The sequence below is a fragment of the Protopterus annectens genome, chromosome 10.part0, assembly GCF_019279795.1.
Source record: "Protopterus annectens isolate FY-2018-M chromosome 10.part0, PAN1.0, whole genome shotgun sequence".
Lineage (NCBI taxonomy): Eukaryota > Metazoa > Chordata > Ceratodontiformes > Protopteridae > Protopterus > Protopterus annectens.
Window position 1 is genome coordinate 544,188,294 of NC_056744.1, and position 22,724 is coordinate 544,211,017.

Genomic DNA, 22,724 nt, shown 5'->3' on the forward strand with positions numbered 1-22,724 from the left:
GTAGTCCCATATTTTCTCCACTTTTTGATGACCGGCTTCACTATGTTCCATGGTAAATCCTATAATGTCGAAGATTTTTTGCACCCTTCTCCTGACTGATACCTTTCCACAATGAGATCCCTTTGATGCTTTGTAAACTCTCTGTGAACCATGGCTTTTGCTGTAGCAAGCAACTGAGTAAATGTCAGGAAAATCCTACTAGGACAGTTGAACTTTATTTGGGGTTAATCAGTGTCTCTTTAATTGATGGCAGTTGTGACCCAAGCAGACTGAATGCTGTAATTAAATCAAAAGGTGCTTCAACAAAGTATTAGTTTAAGGGCATGCACACTTATGCAACCAGCTTATTGCACATTTTTTATATTTTTTCCCCTAACAGATTGGTTTCTTTTCAATTGAACTCTACAGGTTGTAGGTCACATTAATTGTGGTCTTTTTTTTACATCACAAAAACTGGCATTTTAACAAGGGTGTGTACACTTTTTACATCAACTGTATATATGTATCTATATACATATAGCTATACATATCTACATCTATATACATCTCTCTCTCCCTCATAAGGGAGAACAGGACTATGTCGAATTTGCGGTTATGCATATACGTTATGTTGTGGAAGTGTTTGGCTGGGATGGTGTCTGCAGTTTAAGGTGAGTGAGTGCACGCGACTGTTTTTCTAACTTGTACGAGTGGGTTAGGGTAGGGAGGTGGAGGTATGATTCTATGTGTTGGATGTGTGTGATTAGTTTTTTCTTTATGGTTTGTGCGATCTCGGAGTTAGCATATATAAGTGGGGGGTGCAGGGGGGGCTTGCTCCCCTGCATTTGTGTAGTGTAGGTGTAGGTGTGTGTGTGTGTGTGTGTGTGTGTGTGGTTTTTGTTGTATTTAATTGTTTTGTGGTGGGGGTGTTATGGTTTATGTGTTGTGTGCTGTACTGTGTATGTTCGATGTTTTGGTTTCGGGATTGTGAAGCGTCTGTGTTGTGATGGTTTCAGCTTTATACTGTCGAAATGCTGAAATTCGATATTTCAGCATTTTGGTAATATGAAGTGAAACCATATATGTGTTCACTTTATAATTTCGAAATACTGAAATACCGCATTTCAGTATTTCAAAATCATAAAGTCAAAGACTCAAAATTGCGAAAATGCATAATCGTGAATTCGAATGTTTCGAATTTGCGGTTATGGCTTATGGTACGTGGCGTGCGGTGTTGGGAATGTATCGTGGTTCATGTCATGTATGGACGTAGGGGCAACTGAAGGTAAGCGAGTGTATTGTAAGGATTTTGTGTGGGAGTTTGAGTGTGTCTGAATGTGTTTAAGTGTTGATGTATGTATATGTGTGATGTTTGTGTGTGTGTGAGGGACTGTGAAATGTGTGGGTGTTTGTTTCCTTTGTGTGTCTGTGCGATCTCCGAGTTAGTATATATAAGTAGGGGGCTGTGGGGGCCCAGCCCCCCACATGGGTGCAGGGGGGCTTGTTTGTAGTGTAGGTTTGTTTGCGTTTTTGTGTTTGCGTGTGTTTTGTTTGTTGTAGTGTGGGTTGGACGATGTATGTGTTGTGTGGTGTATGGTGTGTGTTCGTGATTGTGTTTCGCGATTGTATGCTTTCGGGATTATGGACTTTCGACTTTATGATTTCAAAATTCTGAAATTCGATATTTCAGTCTTTCGAAATTATAAAGTGAATCTATATATGTATATATTACATACACACACCTATATTATACCTATATGTATACACACACACACCTATATCTGTCTACACATATATAGACCTCTCTCTCTACATATATATATATATATATATATATATATATATATATCCATACATATCTATACATCTATATATGTATCTATATACATTTATACATCATACATATATCTATATATCTACACACACACACACACACACACACACACACATATACACACACATCTATATGTATATATGTACATAAAAAATCTATATCTGCTTACAATCAAAAGACAGTAACTTTAACGTCTGGCTGCTGTTTGAACATGGTAGGAGCGAGAGTCGAAATGTTGACAATCAAGTGAACGGCAGTTAAGAAGATAGTCAACAAGGTAGAGAAATGCAGCATGTCTGTAAACGGCAACTGTCAGCATTAACATCGAAAACGGACTATATTCATGAGGTCGATGAAATGTGTCGAGAACATCATTCGTGATTGTGAATTCCACGGTTTTGATATATATTGCTGTAGATGGATTACTATCTATACATATTGTAAGAATTGGTAACACTGTAGTGTACCATAATTAGCTGGAAACACTGTAATGAGACTGAGAATGATGGCCTTTATCTGTTAATTACCCAAATTCATGCTGAACAGATGTCAGTCTCTCCTTTATGGACCAAGTCTTGTGTACTTTTCAGAATGAATTCTCCAAACACTGTAGTTCATTTAATAAGGACTTATTAGATATTTACAATATCTGAATACTGCTTTCATTAACAGTGCCGATAAACAATTAGTGTTCAAAGTTCCTGCACGTCATACACAGATTGCCTTGAACAACGTAAACTAATGTAGTCTTTATTTGAGTAAATCTTCTGTACTTAGGTTCAAGTGTCTGTAATCTTCTCTGAAGTAACAGGTCGAACAAACTCACTAAACCTTAAGTGAACTACTATCCTGAGCACAACATATATTGCTTCAGTCCAGTAATTTTCGTTATTTACTCCTCCTAACTCTGGTCTCGGCCTTTGTCTTGCATGTGCTTTATAACATTCAATTAATGAATATTCTGTAGTTTGCAAGATTGTATCTTTTCCTTGAGAACAAAACATTCTGTCATTTTTTTTTTTTTTTTACGCACACCACAAAAAAAAAAAAAAAAATTATATACACACACACACCTCAGCATGCTGCTAGATATTGCCTACAAGTATACTACTGGCCATATTCTATCAAATGTTAGCAGAACAGCAAAGAGACAAGCAACAGTCCCTAGCATGCATTTGCATACATGTTGTGGGACAATGACAGGAGTATAGTTGTGCCTATAAAGAAAGCTGGTACCAAGGCGATGCTTCATACTTCCATCATATTGTATGATCTCTCAATAATATATTCTAAACTTAGTATGTATATCAACAATAGCACTGTAAAGGGCACACAACCGCTGCCCTGAAGACTTCTATGTTAAATACTCATAACACCAGCCATGGGTAATACTTAGCAAACATTAAGCGAGGCAGTTGCACCTATACAGGGTGGCACACACACTCTGGAAACATCCAGCAACTAAATATTGAATGCACTAGAACTGGTGAACAAAAACAATACATACCCCTTCATCAAAAGACAGAAAGGAGAGAAAATGAAACAATATACACCTCTTCACCTACAAAGCCTCTCATTTCACCTCAGACATTGGAGGTGGCTCTCCATAATAGTCTCCCAAACTAGGGTGAAAAAATGCAAACAAATCATCAAGGTCTTCATTATTACGACCATGCACGAAAATCAATGAATGAGCAGTCAAGTATTATACTTAGATCTCAGGTGCTCTCTCTCAACCCCCCCCCCCCCCATCCCCAGCTAAGAAGGTCGGGATAATGTCTCCTTGAATCACTGTAGTGAAGCTTGCACTGCTCACAAGAGAGGGGTATGCCTGGGGTATCAGACACAGCCCTGGCAAGACTGTACCAGGCATCTCCCTTATATTGGGGAGCCTCATAATGGCCTTAATTGGATGCTTCCAGTGGTCCCTATGTAAAAAAAAAAAAAGCAAGATTTTACTCATCCTATCTCACAGTCAGACCTGAAACTGTGGGCAGCAAAGCTAAAGGAGGTGGAGTTGCAATATATAAAGACGCACACTGGTCTAACACTGACGCACAGGAAACACTCCAGGTGCAGTTAGCAATTGAGAAGACCCTTATTCAAATCATAGGTAGCTACAGGCCTCCAACTTTGACTCAAGATGCCCACTCCACCTATCTGGACCTCTTCGAATCCATCAAGATTCAACCCTTTACCCTAATCCTTGGTGACTTTAACCTTCCAACCATAAACTGGAAGAAATACTCATGCCAACATACAAATGCCCATAGATTCCTTGATTTCGTCAATGCAAATGCCTTGGACCAGTTGGCGGACACCCCCAAGAGAGGTGAAAATATCTTGGACTTGGTATTAACCAACATGAGTAACCACTGCAGCATCCCTACAGTGTCATCATCCCTGGTAAGATCCAACCACCAAGCGGTCACTTTCGAAGCTGCCATATCCCTCTGCCCCCCCCCCCCCCCCCAGCTAGGGTCAAACAAAAAAAATTCTCCAAAACTGATTACAATCTCCTGAGGGAAGGTATAAACAGCTTCACAGCCCCCTCCCCCTCTATAGGAACTGGCACATATGTCCAAACCTACACCACAGTACTATATGAGCATTTATATAACTGCTTGGAATCGGGAATGCCCGACAGGATGAAATCATCGTTCTCAAGGAAGAGAGAATCTGACTGGTGGACATCTGCAATAAATAAACTCTATAATAAAAGGAAAAACAATTGCTGTCCTGGACCAAAGGAGCAGGTGCCTAACTGGAAGCAACCTCTCCTTAGCCTGAACAAGCAAACAAGAGCACTAGTGAAATCCTCCAAAGCAAACAGAGTCCAAGAAAGAATGTTCCCCAGTAAGCAAACAGTCCCCATTGTAAAATGTAGGCAAAACAGCAGAAAACAGCAACGGTAAACTGAAGCACAACTTGTATCACCATTCAGTAAAATAAAATCACATTTATTTATTTTCAGGTAGGTAAGCGCTTTCACCACAAAATGTGGCTTCATCAGACCATTTACAAGTAAAAGTGCATAAACTGCCAATCATTTCCATTTATACACAACACCTCCCCCTTATTAAATTCAAATGTCTGTTGTAGCAAATCAATTCAGCACAAAATGCCCCCTAGTTGCTTGACATCATAAGCAAATTAAAACAGCAACAAATTAACTATTCGTTGCTCTTACATAAATAAAATCCACATTATAATGCTCAAAATTCATCACATAACAAAATTGTATGCGCTCCACTTTAAAATATATACATATCTCATCCTTTGCAGCATAAATTATATTGTGCATCTATAAATCAACTAGCTGTCTAGTTGCTTTTGTTATATATAGATCGTCACACAATAATAAATTTGTATCATCGTGACATAACATTTCCTACTTGGTTGTTGTTATGTTGCGTCTTTCGGCTTATTAGGGGTCGCCACAGCGGAACTCTGGTCCGCTAATGTTTGGTAGTGGATTTTTACATGCAGTTACCAGCCCTGACGCACAATCTTCAACGAAGGCACGCCCATGCATACATAATCGTTCAGCTTACAGCCCTTGTATGCTGTCAAAAATCAAATCAAGAAGTAATTTCTATTTTGCGTCGTTCAAATAAACAGTTTACTGTACCTTCTTAAACACAGATGGATGACAAGCTTATTTATCTACATATCCATACTAGGTTCCAAAATGCAGTTAAATATGCACTTATCCAGTTTACTTTTGCAATAAACCCCCTTTTTTAGCGTGAATGCGGTTAAGCACTCACTCTACTATTTACTTCGCAGAAGCACTCCTAATCGTGACGTCATCACGCCATGCCTCTGTTCCTTAAAAACATGGCCGTCTAAATAGTTCACTGTTCGGCTACTTGCAAAGTGCATTTCCTGTAACAAAGACTATATAACCTCAAATTTACCTATATTTTAAAGGAGGTTTATTGCAAAAGTAAACCGGATAAGTGCATATTTAACTGCATTTTGTAACCTAGTATGGATATACAGATAAATAGGCTAGTGATCCATCTATGTTTAAGGAGGTACAGTAAACTTTTTATTTGAACGACGCAAAATAGAAATTATTTCTTGATTGATTTTTGACAGTATACAAGGGCTGTAAGCTGAAAGCTTATGTATTCACATGTTTGATGGTATTATATCTTTCATTTGAAAGGACCTAGCTACACTACAGGATAGACTTGGAGGGATATTTAAATGTGTGTAATACGACTCGATCCATGAATGTGTAAATAATGATGTATTGACTTGAATGATTTGGGTTTTGGAGTCGAGCGAGTGCTTGACCATATAATCAGTTATAACAAGTAGGAAATGTTATGTCATGATGATATAAATTTATTATTGTGTGACGATCTATACATAACATAAGCAACTAGACAGCTAGTTGATTTATAGATGCACAATATAATTTATGCTGCTAAGGATGAGATATGTATATATTTTTAAAGTGGAGCGCATAGAATTTTATTACGTGATGAATTTTGAGCATTATAATGTGGATTTTATTTATGTATGAGCAATGAATAGTTAATTTGTTGCGGTTTTAATTTGTTTATGATGTCAAGCAACTAGGGGGCGTTTTGTGCTGAATTGATTTGCTACAACGAACATTTGAATTTAATTAGGGGGAGGTATTATGTATAAATGGAAATGTTTGGCAGTTTATGCATTTTTACTTGTAAATGGTCTGATGAAGCCACATTCTGCGGTGCGGTGAAAACGCTTACCCACCTAAAAATAAATGTGATTTTATTTTACTGAATGGTGATACAAGTCGTGCTTCAGTTTACCATTGATGTTTTCTGCTGTTTTGCCTAAATTTAGAGTCCAAACTGACCACATCTACTAAAGACAATCATAAGGCCTTCTTCACATATGTCCACAATCTCAAGGAAAGAGCCCAGATCTGCTCAAAACTGGTGGTCAAGGGCACCACATACACAAACACTGTAAATAGTCAACCTGCTGGCAGACAGGTTCAGTAACAACATCACCCCCTCTGTCCCCACCATCAGTAAAACTGAACATCCCCCAGTACCTGCCCCCTACCCTTATATCTAGGGAGTAAGTCATCACTGCCCTCTCAAAGGCAAAAAATACAGCCTCCATGAGACCCAACAACATTCCAGGCTGCATCCTACATGAACTTGGGGAGGAACCTGCAGCACCATTAGGCACCCTATTTCAACCAAAGCCCGAGTACCGGCTTCACCCCAGTCGAGTGGAGGACAGCCACTGTCATCCCTTTGCCCAAAGGTGAAGCGTCCACAGATCCAGGAAATTATAGACCCATCAGCCTAACTAGCCTGATCTGCAAGGCCATGGAGTGAATTATAATGGAACTCATTAACAAGGACATTAGCAACCTCCCAACACTCGATCCCACACCATTTGGTTTTGTCAAGGGGAGGTCATGCCTTTTAAATTTGGTCGACTTCTTTGAGACAGTCACCAAGGCCATGGATGAGGGGAAGACTGTGCACACTGCCTACCTTGACCTGGCCAAAGCCTTCAATACTATTCCCCACTCAGGTATAATAGATTCTCTCTCAACTAGGCATCAATCCATGTGTTACCAGATGGGTAGCAAACTGGCTCACTGATAGAACCTACCTAGTCAAAATAGGGGAAGCCACCTCAAGCAGTAGACCCATAACGAGCGGTGTACCCTAGGGAACAGTCTTGGGGGGTCGCTACTGTTTGGAATATACTTTTCCGAGGTGTAGGCCAAAACCAGTGGGCTAAGGCTGACCAAGTCTGCAGATGACTGAAGCTGGGTGCGGTCATCAATTCCCCTAGTGATATGGACATCCTCCAAGTGGGTTTCACACAAACAAATGACGGATGCCAGAAACATGGCCTCAAACTGAAAGCCAAAAAATGCATCATATTCCACTTTGGGGAGAATGATGTCCCCACAAATTATCACATTGATAATAAGGTCCCAAGCACACAATCAGTCATGAGGAACTTTGGCACCCAGGTTGACAGCAAACTGACTTTTGACCACCATATTACCTTTGTACAGAAAGCTTTCTACATGGGCCACCTCATTACTAAGGGTATCTCATCCAGGGGACAAGGTGGTCATAATATTCCTATATTCTTCCCTTACAAGACCCATTATGGAGTACAATGCCCCTTTCAGCAAGTACCTCACAAAGCACATGCACCAGCTGGAGAGACCACACAGATTCCTCACCAGCAGAATCCAAGGCCTCAAACATCTAACCTACACAGATATGCTAAAGGCCCTGTCCCTCTACTCAGTCTCCTACAGACACCTCAAAGGTGACCTTTGTCTGGCATACAAAGCAATTTCAGACCCCACCCTGATGGGACTGCTGCACATCCGCAAGTCAAGCTCCACTCGAGTAACTCACATGCGTGACCTCAACCTGGTCTGTGACATCAATAGGACTTGTTGGCCAGACAGATTTGTGACCCAGAGACTTCCCCTTTTGTGGAACAGATTCCCTCTCCACATCAAGCAAAGTACCTCATTAACCCTTTTTAAGCACAATCTGGTTAACTGGGTGGGGAATAGAAAATGCACCCCTGGTATTCCAAATGTGTCCCTGCTGGACAGTGGCATGGGGTGCTGACTTGTTGGAACATGGGCTAAATTCTTGGGTAAGCTTGTAAGGGCCTCAGGGCCAATAGCCTAGTAACTTCCTATGATCCTTACTGAACCAATGTGGAGCGCTGCCAACTTCAGTGCTTTTCAAAGATGTGACCACTCATTAGGCCTCATTCCAAAGAACTATGGTAGCCCTCTCCCAGTCATGCCCATTGACTTTTTCAGCATGTAACACGCATACAGCACCTTCTTAGAGAGACCAGTTTCTGCATCACCAGTACGTAGTGCACAAATTGTTGGCATGGCATGCTGGTGTTGGGGTATGAACACTGGCATGTATTAGGTTTCTGCTGCCTTTCTGATACCAGTTCTACACTTCACTTTATCCTACCATCCATGTATGGGTCACTGACCCCCCCCCCCCATACATGTTTACTGTGCCTTGCAGGTGCTCATGCGAATGCAGAACCTCAACAGCTGCTTCACTTGGTGCACAACAATGAAGAGGAAAAAATGCTATTCCGGAACACTCATTAGGTACTTCATAATTAGCATTAACTACCATGCTAGAACCTTCAAATTTATGTCATATAAACCCCTGCAGCTGCTATTGGCCTTCTGCTATGGAAGACTGCAGACCTGCAACTTTCAAGCCTTGCTTAAACTGAGAAAAATGTGACTTTATATATACCTACTTGTTTGTAAGGCAAGTATGCACCCATAAATTGCTAGCAAATTCACAAAAAACGCTTGCTTATAAACTGCAGTGCTACTGTTGCGATTTGAAATGTTTGTTTTTAAAGTGTTTAAAGGTGCAATCATGCAGAGTAGCCACTCATCACTGGGCTATCAATCTGCATTGCCAGCAAAGGATACAAATTCCTGAGCAATGATGCAAAACAGTCCACAGCATGTATGGTTAGGAATGTGCTCTTGCTAACTTAAATACTTTTGTACCAACAGTCATGTTGCTCTGAGGTGTGCACTGATTTTGTTGTGTGATGCCATGTACAGGTTGCTAACCCCTCTTACTACCATGCACAGGCAACCATCACCCTTGCATTTAACACCCCAATTATGTTATACTGACAGTCTATGTATGGGAGTGGGCAGTCGGGAGAAAAGGACTGTTTATGCACATATTTTTTCCCACATATACCTATTTAACAGGACAGCCACAATAGGGAGAACTGTTCATACCTATGTATTCAGCCTATGGGATGCTTATTAGAGTAAAGAATATCTGTGTATTCTTGCTACACAAAGTGTGAACAGTGCAAATTCTGCAGCAGCAGACTGCTGTGGACAGGCACCTTTCTTCTGTGTCAGTGAAACAACTGCAGCCCTCACAAGATCCTGTCAGCGTGTGGCAGACCAGTACATGTATACACACACACACACACACACACACACACACACACACACACACACACACACACACACACACACACACACACACACACACACACACATTTCTGAATTGCACTTCCAAATTATTTACCCTCATCTGCATCAGTCCTCATTTTAATAATGCCGGGCATAATAAGAAAATGGCTGGCACAATGGTTAAGGTCTTTACTTCACATATACCAAGTACAGGGTCTGATACTGACCTCTGATTATTGGCTTGATTTGATCATCTGCAGATTGATAGCCTAGTATCAAGTCTACTTGGCATTTTGCATAGAGGTTAAGGTTGCAAGCTGTAGCACTGTGGTACAGAGCTCGATTCCCACAACCCTCATTTGCCTTCTGTGCAGCCTTCAGTAAGTCACTTAGAGATATTACTCCTGGGTTGCCTCTGAAAAGGGACTTGTTAAAGGGATGGTTCTTTTGAGAACTTTGAGATGCAAGCTTTTCATCAAAATGAACAAAAAAGCTTTTATTTAAATTCTGCTTAAATATTTTAAGTTGCACTTCCAGTGACCTGTGTGGTGATACTTTTGTGTTTCTCTGCCAAAAAAAGAGGATTGTTAACATTTTTTTTAAGTTTGTTCTGGGACCCTAGTCTTGTACCTCTATTTGCAGTTATGTGAAGATTGTGCATTACTTCAAGATTTTAGCACTGTTAATACACTGCCATAAGTAGAATTATATGTAAAAGGTAGCTTTTGGTATTTTCAACATAGTCTGGGGCATCAGTCTTGCAGCTTATTTCACCGTTGTGGCAGGATTGTGATCTACTGCTAGATTTGAGCCTCATTAGTTATTTATTACAGCATTAATAGTAAATTTCTGCATAGTTTGGTGTTAGTCTGTGGTAGGGCTGCAGTACTGGCACTATTATGAATTCTGCTCTAGGATTTGTGCTTCTATAATTTCCATAGCTGTATATATCTGCTTAAGGTTGCATTCCAGTGCCTTTCGGTTTTACCTTGCTACTGTTCCTGCCCTCCTCTTGTTGAGTCTGCCCCAACCCCCACTGAGACATTAAGTTAAAAGTTTCTGTAATTCTAACCATAGGATTAGAACTCCTGCCACCCTTTTCTTGTAGTGTTTTTAAAAGGCTGTGTCTCCGACTTTGCCCCTTATTGTAACCTGACTTCCAAAGTCTCTCATCTCTTTCATTACTACTGTCTGTTGTATAAACTATAAGTACTATCCTACCCATTGTTTTCTATTTATCCATAGGCAGCGGTAGCATTGTTGCCTCACAGCAAGAGGTTCTCCAGTTCGATTCTCGGCTGGAGTGCGGGGAGTGCCTTCTGTGTGGAGTCTGTATGTCCTCCCCACAGTTGGGTGGGCGTTTGAAAGACATGCGTAAATGGGCGTGCCTTCGCTGAAGGTTGAACGTCGAGCTGGCACCTCGGCATTCGTGAAAATCTACTGCCAATCATTAGCGGACTGGAGTTCCGCTGTGGTGACCCCTAACCAGGAAAAGCCGAAAGACAACAACAACTAAGTGCTCACCCAGCAAACCAGTATTCCACTTGAGTAAAGCTCCCTTACTACAACTCTTTCCCCAGAGTTCCTATTTGCTTGGTGCCCTTGCCACACTCAGAGGGTCCAGAGTTAATCTGGCTTCATCCTTGGCAGATAACTGAAGTGCAGAATAATAAAATCTAACAGTTTACAAGTACTACTGTGTTATTTTTCCTTTACTTGCTGATTTTTTTGTCTTTACATCATTCTAAAAGGCCTCCAAAACATGAAATTGTCTTGCCAAGGTAGTTTAAGTTTTGTTGCAGCATTATGTTCACAAGCAATCTTCATTGGGGTTAATTACATCAAGAGGTTAGCAGTGCCCTGTACAGACAAATGTCCACAAAGCAAATTATCTATAAAACTTCTCTTAGAACTGAAGCTTGTAACTTACTGTGGTGAAAACAAAGCCACTGCATGGAAATAGGCTTAAAGCAGCTAGTTTGCAGATTAAACAGCAGTAATATGAAATCTTAGCACAGTATAACCTAGTGTAGTGCCAAACCCCAGAGACCATTCAAGGAGTCCTCTGGATAACCCAGTCCACGACCTACAGTAGCCTACCCAAATACAAGTCCGGACAACATGGATATGCAATTTCCAAATGTTACTGTAGCCAGCCTGGTAGATAGACATCCTGAGACAAATGTAGCAACTATCTCATGTTCACAGACAACTATTTTTAAGTCACTACACCAGAGGTACCAGTATAACTCATTCCATCATAATTCTTGTGGGTGTTAATGACCTAAAATGTACTTCCTTGGACTATACAAAGAAACATTATTGTTCTCTCTCAGTATGTCTCTCAGGCAGGTATATGCCTTGCACTAAGCAGCATTCTACTTTCACAAAGGAAGATGCCACAGTACAAACATAAGATGACAGATTTCATTAACTGTTTTAGTTTCTGGTGTCTTTCCAGGGGGGATTCAATATTTATCAGCATGGGAGGACATGGTTAACAGACCATGCTGTTTTGCAAAGGTGGTCTGCACCCATCTCCCCTAAGCCTCAGAATATTGAATAAAACTTAATCCAACTCCTCAGCGCCTTTTTTGCAATACCAAATTCGAAAACCTAACGACATAGCAAACAAAACCCATGGAAACCTAAATGTGTTGGTGTGCAATGATAGGAGCCTAAACAAGAAACTTCACACCCTAAAAGCTCTCCTCACCAAAGAATATACACATCTGTGCAGTTACGGAGTCATGGTTTAAATCTGCAGAAAGTACACAGGAAGTGCAAGGCTTCAGTGCTTTCCAGACATTTAGACCATCAGCTGCACACCCAGTGACGAAAGGTGGAGGAGTTTCAATCTACATTAGTAACAAGTATAACTCTACACTGGTTAAATAGAATGATGCCCTGGAATTTATCCATGTGCAAATCATGAAAGACTAAGTCCCATACCATATCCTAGCAAGTTATGGGTCACCCTCTCTCTCCCTAGGAAACCCATAACATGCACCTAGATCTCTAGAGACACTCACCATTAAACTCTATTCGTGGAGACTAACTACATGTTGATAAACTGGAAACACGCACCATCTCATACTCAAAGAGGTACAACGATTCCTGGACTTTAACACAAATACCCTTGGCCAGATTGTTTGAACCTCTAGTAGGTGTACTCACTTACTGGAACTGGTACCCACTAATATGGGAGAGTGCTGACCCCCCCCAGTGTAACAAAAGCTGTCACCTTCAATAGGAAAATTAACTTGGTAACTCCAACACTCCGGCAAACCCATTAACAGTCGCTATTTGAAAGCAAACTATATCCTATTAAGCAATAGTTTATCAAAATTAAATGTCCCATCCAACACAGAGTTCACAGCAACTTATGCAAAAATGTTCAGAGAGTCCCTGTACAACCATGTAGTATAGAGACTGCTGTATCTATTAGAAGTTAGTCCCACACAAACTCTAAAAACAAACCACAGTGACAGAATCCTAACCTTAACAGAGTATATAACAAAAGGAAAAAAGTCATGGCTAAAATCAGGAAGAGCAACACCCATAATGACAAGAGTTCTCTAATTAAACTAATCAGGAAACTAATAGGATTAATCAAGTCCAACAAGGCCAATTAAGAGGTCAAGACAGCCTCAGAGACTACAGACAACAATAAGGCTTTCTACAGCTATGTCTGAAACCTCAAAGGCAGCAAACAGTGTGCTGAACGGGTGGGTCAATGATATCACCTTCAATGAGCACAGTGAATTTGCTGGCTGACAAATTCAGATCAAACTTCTCTGCCCATTACCCCCTGCAACCCCCAATGAAACCTCTACTAGCCTAACTCTCACAACTATTAACAGGGAACAGGTACAGGAGATGCAGACCCAAGGTTAAAAAACACATCATCAATAGCCCTGATAATATCTCAAGATACCTTCTAAATAGCTTGAAACAGGACCTATCACTTTCAACTACAGCCTCAAAACAGGCTTTGCACCATGAGAATGGAGGACTGCAACTGTTGTCCCAATTCACAAGGGTGGACCATCAAACCAACTAACCCCAGAAACTATAGACCTATTAGCCTGACTATTCTAATATGCAAAGCCATGGAACAAATTATGATGGAAATATTCAAAGACAGATGCAACTTTCAGACACTGGACCCAACCGACTTTGGCTTTGTCAAGGGAAGGTCGTGCCTACTAAACCGGGTGGACCTCTTTGAGAAGGTTGTTAAAGCAATGGAGGAGGAGAATATAGTACAGGACCCGCCTAAGGCGTCTGATATAATAATCCACTTGGGTATAGTTGGCAAACACACCAAAGTGCGGATAACCCCCTATATAATGTGACGGATTGCCAAGCTGACTCAAACAGGACCCAGGAAATCAGGATTGGAGACCAGTCTCCAGTGGGGTACCTCAGGGCTCTGTGCTGGGACCACTACTATTTAGGATCTACTTCTTGGAGGTGAAGGCTAATGTCAGTGGCCTTTGGCTGACCAGGTATGCAAATGAATAAAAATTGGGAGCTATCACAGATTCTCCCCATAATACAAATGTCTTCCAAGAGGGTCCAACACAGACAAATGACTGGTGCCAGAGTCACGGGATAAAATTCTATGCCAAGAAATACACTACAGTGCCTTTTGGGTAAACTGCCATCCAGGCTAATTACTCCATCCTTAGGATACCTCTACAAGTTGACCCAGTAGTAAGGGATCTGGGAATATATATACAGTTAGTGATCTGGCCTTTGATCAACATGTTGACAAGGTAGTAAGAAAATAATTCTATGTCACCCAAATGCATGGCATCCAGGTCCAAAGATGTCACAGTGCCACTTTCTTCACCCCTTATCAGAACCATCATAGAGTATAATACCCCCTTCAGGGTGTACCTTGCCACACATATTCAACAGATGTAACGCCCACAAAGGCTCAATACTGGCAGAATCCATGATATAAACACAATGTCCTAGATGGATAAACTTAAAGCCCTCTCTCTATACTCTTGTCTCCTATAGGTTACTTAGAGGTGAACTAGGACTAGCATACAAGGCATTCACAGATCCATCTCTGATGGACCTTTTGCACATCCACAAAATGAACAGCATCAAAACCACTACATCCAAGGATTTAAATTTTGCTTGTGACATAAATAAGACATGTTAGTATGTGACTCAAGAGGATCCCCAAGCTCTCAAACGGGCTCCCCATCCATGTGAAGCAGAGCCCATCCCTAACCCTTACTTAAGCAGAACCTTGATCAATGGATACGAAACTGAAAATTCAGCCAGGGTGTGGTCTACACGTCTCAGATAGATAGAGGCACACAGTATCCGAACTAATATACCCTTCCCCACATAACCTCTAGAAACTTCCTAACTAACATATCCCTTCCTAATAAACACCCAAGATATACAAGAACACAACTGGATTGGATTACAAGGCTAGGTTTTTATAAAGGCCCTGGTGATAGTTAGTAATAACAGATTCATATGTATGTACCAGGCTCTCTCATTATAGTGTCATTAGCATGCTAAGCAGGCCATGGAATTTCTTGGGTTTTCCGCATGCATCCAGTGTTCCTTTGGATTGCCTATATCCTCTGTATGTAGCCACTTGTCAAAATCACTTCCTGCAACATGAAACATGTTTCTGAATCCCAAAAGAAATCTTTCAAGAATAGAAACGGGATTAGAAAAAAATCATCCTTAGTAACTCACCATCATTTCCAGCAAATTAGTCATGTATTCAAACTGATTCTTTAGATTACTCTTTATTCAGAAAAGGAAAACACTGTCTACTCTTTTTGGAACCAACAGCAAGCAATTACTACCATGAGGGAAGCTGCCACCCACATTTTGTGAACAACAATTTATCAGGACAAGTAATTAGACTATTCAAAATAATAATAGAAAAAGAAATGTTTATACAGGAATGTGGAAGTCTGAAACACTAAATTCATGAAACACATATGTATCTTAAACCTAGCTCCACCTCATTACTGCAGATGGTGTTCAGACAGTCCACTGATGTTACTGGCTGTCCAACTACCTTCAACAAAACATGCAATTGGCAGCAAGTCTGGTGTGCAGTACAGACAACAAATGTGTGCATAACAAGCCTTTTCAAGTACAAGGTTACTAGTGGGGAATGCTACATAAATTACTGGCAGTTTTCAATAATGTAGAGGACAGGTAACTTATGCTTATACCAGTCATGACTGATGGGAAACCTGTATGTGACCTAAAGGACAGTGAAGGTTTGGATACTACATACAGCTTATATCATGCTGACATTACTTTAAATACACCCACCATAAGGTGGTTCCCTGCCTGAGGCACTAACTTTCCCCTGAATGGTCAGCAGCTTGATAGTTCACACATGTGGACATATAGAACAGCTCTGAGTTTGCAGTCATCAGTAAGGTTGGTCAACAGCAACAGTGGTGCAGTGGTTAACATTGCCGCCTCTCAGCAAGAGGTTCTCCGGTTCGATCCTCGGCTGGGGTGCCTTCTGTGTGGAGTCTGCATGTCCTCCCTGTGATCGCGCGGGTTTCCTGCCACATCCCAAAGACATGTGGTAGGTGGATTGGATGCTATAGATTGGGGGGGGTGTGTCTTCTGTGGAAGGTTGGGTCCCAGGCTGGCAACTCGGCACCGTAAAACTTCACTGCAAATCATAAGCGGACAGGTGATCTGCTGTGGTGACCCCTAACCAGGGAAAAAGCCAAAAGAAGATGAGTAAGCTTGGTCAACCATAAGCCCCCAATATCAACTTTCACATCTATGAAGTAGGAGGCAAAGGATACTGGCCCCAGCACAGATTCCTTGAGGATACCATTAGTGAGAAGTCTTTTAGTGGCTGGTGCATCACTAACTTTGACTATGCAGAGTCTCTGTTAACTTCTTATCTAATGACTTGTGTAAATTGTCTATATTCAACTGGATCAGTTCTTCTGCAATACCATAGTCAGAAACGGTATCAAAAGTTTTGTGCAGACACAGGAAGGCCATGTGTGCAGACTGTCCTTTGTCCAATGCCTCTGCGGCTTTCTCAAAGAAATCACTACGTTAAGTAGCTAGCTTGGTTTGGGTTTCGGTCTTGTACGCAACTAACAGATTTAATTTACAACTTCCACTACTGCATGCCCCATTATTTTACAAAAAAAAAAAAAAAAACTAGAAGGGATAATAGCTATGCACTTCTCATGGACAGTAGGAACAGGACTTCTGTTGAAAATCTCAGGTGTGACTCAAACGGGTTCACCAGGGATTGGTCCATTACAGAGCTAAATATGAATTAATAATCTAATGAAAGATTCCCCTCACAAAAAACTTTAACCTTTTAGGTTCATAGGATGTTACTAGGCTGCAGCTTGAGCATATCCATCTGGAGCTTAGCCACTGATATTCCCATTACTGGGAATATCTTTCCATAAGGGATTGCAAAGTTGGCTCTGGGATGATTACCCAACAATATGGCAAGGTTGTGTTTAAAGACGATGAGGGAACTACCTCGTTTAACAGACAGATGGAGTCAGACATCTCATTCAAAAGATTTATGCTCCCATCATGCCAACAGGTTGTACTGACATTTTGAGGAAGATTAAGACTTTATGTCTGGGTGTTCTTGGGGTGCTCGTTTTGCAATAAAGGAAGTCAATCACACAGGACTGGATCACCTGAGCCTTATAGGCTAGCCCAAGATCAACTCGAAGAAGTATGTACAAGACAGAAAAAAGGGATAGGAATTGAAAGTGTTCTTGTTTGGAAATACTGTGGTCTTTCAAGGTCGATAGTCTATCTGATCTGTACATGCCAAAGAATGCCCTGTATTCAATTCCAGGCCTAATGAGGGAGAAGTTGCCATCAACAAATGAGACTAGTTCTCCAATAACTGCACCTGCCTATTTTTTCTGGGAGAGGGGTTACTGTTAATGCAATAGAAGCATAGATGCTCCATCTTCCGTTTTTCAAAGGCTACTAACATTACACCTTTCGGCATGAGGTTGGCATAATGGTTAAGGTGTTTAACAGACACAAGGTGCAGGGTTTGATTCTCACATAGGATAATTGGATAGGCTTAAAATGGCTCTGAAGGGCAGTTAGCCTAGCAGTAATCTATGAACTTATTTGTTTACGAGTGTTAGTTCTTGTAGAATTTGGGAATCCTCAGAGAATCATCAGCAAACTTGGTTAGCCTTTCACATCAGCTTTCCATAAGAAAAATGCATTCTAAATAGGACAGAGCCTAATACTAATCCCTGTGGTGGTGGAATTGCTGTTAAACAGCCTTTACCAAGAGTGTATTCCCCCAATCTTAATTTGCTGGGTTCTGTCTATGAGCCAGTTTACCCATTAGGTAATGTAAGGATTTACATTTAGTTTGATGGTTTATTTATGGTGACAGAATGTGAAATGATGTCAAACATCTTCATTAGATCAACGTATACTCTGTATCCAATATGCCTCCATCCAAGGTCTCTATGACTTTCAAACAGGTCACCTAGGAGCTACCGAATCGTCTCAGGTCATCATCCAGTTGAAGAAAATTTGCTCAGCAAACCTGTGGCAATAATAGGGTTTGAGAGGTTTATAAGTAGGATCCTAATGATGAAAACCACTGTGCAACAGTCCAACATAACCAGAGAAGGTGAAATTATAGGCACAGAGCCCAGGAGTGGTATGCATGTTACAGCCACATCTAAAACATTCAGTCTTGTATGGAAGTGCACAATTTGGTCTAATGAGTTTGCACTAATGAAATCTAAGAAAAGCTGACCATATTTATTTGCAGTAGTACAAGTACTCTAATTTAAAGATGGGTTGTTGAAATCTGTAATAAGAATAATAGTAATGGGGCTAGACAGTAAGGAATCAAGCTCGATCAGATATGCCTTGTGGGTGTCATGGAAGGAGTCCTATAGTTGGCCAGGATATGAAAGTCAAGGTCTTTACATCTAATAGTTGTACAGGAATACAAATACACCACCAAAGGCCACAGAGATACTCTCAGCAAAGAGTCTGAATAAGTGGGGAGCATTGAACCCTGGTAAGGAGAATGCACTGTCATAGTAATTACATGGACATCAATATATTCTATGGACAGGAAGGCTTCCATAGAAGAGTGTTTCTTATTGAGGCTTTTACTACTGAGAAGTGGTATTTCTGTACTACTACCCTGACTTGGTTTGGCTTGCTTAGTAGATGGAAGACAGAATGCCCAAGCAATATGTAGTGAAAAAATACCTTGGCTAATATATGAATGCCCTAAGCAGACAATTCCTGATGAAGCAGGTAGGAATATCAACCATTTCCAGGGTGGCACATATTGGATCATCTTTGAATGATACCAATAGCCAAGAATCTTCTTAAAGTCATCCACCTTTTGTTTATAGTGAGGTATCTCTCTTAGAGAAGGTAGGATGCTGTTTAAGACTAGCTGCATACCAGATTTGGATATTTAGTCTGAGATTTCAAACATGAACTACCATGTCATCGGTGTAGCTTGGGTGAAGGGACTTGATCACCTTAAATCACCTGTTGTATCCCGTTTCTGGATAGGCAAGTCAGTCACCCCATCTTTGTTAAATCTGATGGGAGTATTTGTGGGTCTCACTATGGAGACGCTTATGATATTTCCTTGTGCTTTGACTTACCCCTGTAGTCACAGAGCTTAGTTGTTTTAGTATAGATGGTGATCCCTCTGAATAGTGTTTTTAATGGGTGAAGACAAGGATGTAATTTAGGCGGAATCATTCAGCTACTGAGGAATTAAAGTTTTTTAACCTCAGAGGACTTTAAAGCTTGGAAAACGGCTTTTCTACATCACCTCAGCCTAAGGCTTATTTTAGGCAAATGGCATGCTGGTACAAGGTGGGTGGATGTACTTTTCACCTCATTGGTGGTATGAATACGTTTTGCTGAGGCTATACCCCAACTTAAGTATGTATTTATATCTCTCGCATACATTCTGTAAGGGAGGTGAAAAGAAATGGCTATAAGTGAGCATTAAGTTGTTAAGGACTGCCTCAAAGTACCTAATGCTAAAAGACCATCCGCAAAAGGTGAACAGATAAGTCTTTGGATCACAAATTACAGTCTCAACTATATTTGGTTAAGTTTAAATGATACAGGTATTAACAGTTTATAAACCTTTTATGACATACAGATTTAGCCCCAGTCCCTCCTTGCATCAGCAAGGCCCCCTAGAAAGGTGAGGGACTAAATCTTTGCACTGCAAAAATGCTGCTTACATGACTTTAAGGCAACAGCCTGGAAGATGGTATAAAATTCCAAAATTCAAGACTATGCCTCAATATGACATACCTCTCAATTATCCAGATCTTTGCCTCATATTTTTAGCCTGTTCCTCATAATATTTGTGGTTTTCTGGCAAATTGTTGAAGCTTGAAGTCAGTAAATAACACATTTAAGTTCAGACTCAGTAGCCTTCAGAAAATGTATCCCAACACAAAATATAAATGTAATTTTTTAAGTTTATAAGCAAACTTAACACCCCCCCCCCCCCAATTATGTTGGCTTTATCCAGCTCTCGTGCTTAGTAGGCGAGAGATACGTTTCAAACCAGAAGCAAGACCATCTTAGAAGAAAGATGTGCAATTTAAAATAATACGAATTTTCTGGGCCGGCACTACTATCCATAAATATAAAACCTCAAGCAATGCATTAAAAAAATTGTCCAAATCAGAATATTACCTTCGTGCTAGCAGTACCGCTAAAAAAAGTGCTCTTACTTTCATGAAACGTCAACTTCGTGTTAGTCATTGTGTTACTACATTCAAGGGACATCCCGGCTCTAAATTCTAACACTAATGCATTACAATCGCATGCCTCAACCTAGACAGATTTTAAATGTTGCTCTTACAAACTTAAGAGTGTTGGTAGAAGTCTGATGGAGGGATAAAATCTGAAATTCAAATGTCTGTCATTATTTAGTGACTCCAGATCTCAGTGATTTGCCAGAAATCCATACATCTTAGGAGGAGCAAACCAAAAATATAAGCAAAAAATCAGGACAGTTGAGAGGTGTGGAGTTAACCGGCTACAGTTGCCGATTTCAATGCTCCCCAAAATCTAAACGATGCCCCCCGCAGTGAGGGCCTCTGTCCCGGATTAATTCTGGTTGTGTTACGGATTCGGAGGTAAAAAAAAAATGAAAGCTATGGTGCTGGGCTGAGGGATACTTCAAAGGTGTTTCTTTATTACAAACTATGCAGGGGAATATTACAAACTATGCAGGGGAATAAACGGATACTATGTGCCTGATCCAGATATAGCCTCAGAAATACTCACCAGTAGCAGGTTCACGTACAGGAATCCTCGTTGTTTCAGTTCCCTCACTGACTGGATATACCCTAGTACCACTACGGTAATTAAGGGGCTCACCCAGCACCAAGGTGCCAGTGGTAGCCTGGCGAATCACCTGCAAAGAAAGTAAGGCAATTTGTGGTGTGGCCACTGTACCACTTTGCTCTACAGTAGAAGGCATGGCCTTTATAAACTTTGAAGTAGTCCAACTTTTCTCCAGTCAAAACAGAACTAAAAATACTAACAACGATATAAAATACCGTTATTTAGTAGCAGTTATCTATACAACGGTAACCAGTGAGGATACTCATTCCCAGCACAGCTGCTCTGACATCATCAAGAAGCGCTAGGGAACCGACAACTCTTAACAAAAGTTTGCTTATATAAACGTGGAGGAGTGTGTAATGTTTATAAGTGTATATTTATCGATTTAGAAATGTGGGTATACGCATAGCGGCTGTAAACAAGTCGTGAACATGTAACCATAAAACGTTGGTGTATAAGTTTTGAAAATGGTTAACGTATGTAATCGGCAGAGGGCACTACTAGACGGCCCAGCTTCAAACCTACAAGCGTGTCATATTACTAGAACCGCTTTTACAGCAACAGATGTGGTGATAGTTCCACCCATTCATGGGGCCACTCTAGGTACAGTAGAAGTGGGACAGATCTTAAATATTTGTCTTATAAATTTAGAAAGTTTCCACATTAACAGGATTTGTGTTGGCATGTATATTCTAGAGTAATGAATTGTGAAACTCAAATGGATGTATGTCATTACATAGTCACTTTAATCCTCGGTGATTTGCCAACAGAACAAATTTTATGAGGAGCAGATCAAAATGTGAGAAAAAAATGGACAGTTGAGCTGTATGCTGAGTTAAGGCACATAATAGTTACTACATCTAATAGAGTACTGGAATTGGATAAAGAATTAGTCAATGTTATGTGTACTGGCCATACCCTTTAAAAATAATACATTGCAGGAGTTGCACACAGCAGTGACAAATTCTAGATGCCACTCTTATGACTAAATATTGTAGTTTAGTGCTAATATTAGTATACTGAGTTCAAAACAGCATGCAACATTCATTACTGTTATATGAAAGACAGCTGTCACCACCCTTAACCCCCAGAAATTTATTATTTTTTAAATAGATGTATAACACTGACTAGTTTGACATATTGATTGACCATATAAAAAAGAGAGAAAGACACACTGCAACATGCATATGGGTTAAATGACTGGTTGCTGGATCAGCAGTCAATCTGGTGTCAAATTACTGTCTTATCACTTGTGCCAGGGCATTGCCAGTGCAATCCGAAGCTGGTGAGAGCTAATCTTTACAATCTCCAGCACTTATATAGTCAGAAATTCAAGAATTGTTCAGATTTTCAACTTTTGCCCGCCCCAGTCCCTGTCACCACTCCTAACCCATAGCCACACCAATAAAACATCACCATATCTGTGGCACTACAGGGTTGGTCCTACATACTATGATGCTCCTCCGTGAGGAGGTGAATTTTAATCTCCCTAATAATTATTTTTAGTTTTAGGTTCCCTAATTTGGTATTAACTCC

General features: G+C 40.6%; 1 protein-coding gene across 1 annotated transcript in view; it reads right to left on the reverse strand.

Annotated features, from left to right (window-relative positions):
- Positions 1-21,451, reverse strand: part of LOC122813214 (4-trimethylaminobutyraldehyde dehydrogenase-like) — a 958,904-nt gene extending 937,453 nt beyond the window's left edge. The window contains exon 1 of the mRNA XM_044085400.1: positions 21,129-21,451. Within this exon, the coding sequence (XP_043941335.1) occupies positions 21,129-21,324 (196 nt within the window). The 5' untranslated portion in view covers positions 21,325-21,451. The remainder of the gene's footprint in view (positions 1-21,128) is intronic.
- Positions 21,452-22,724: the final 1,273 nt, after the last annotated feature.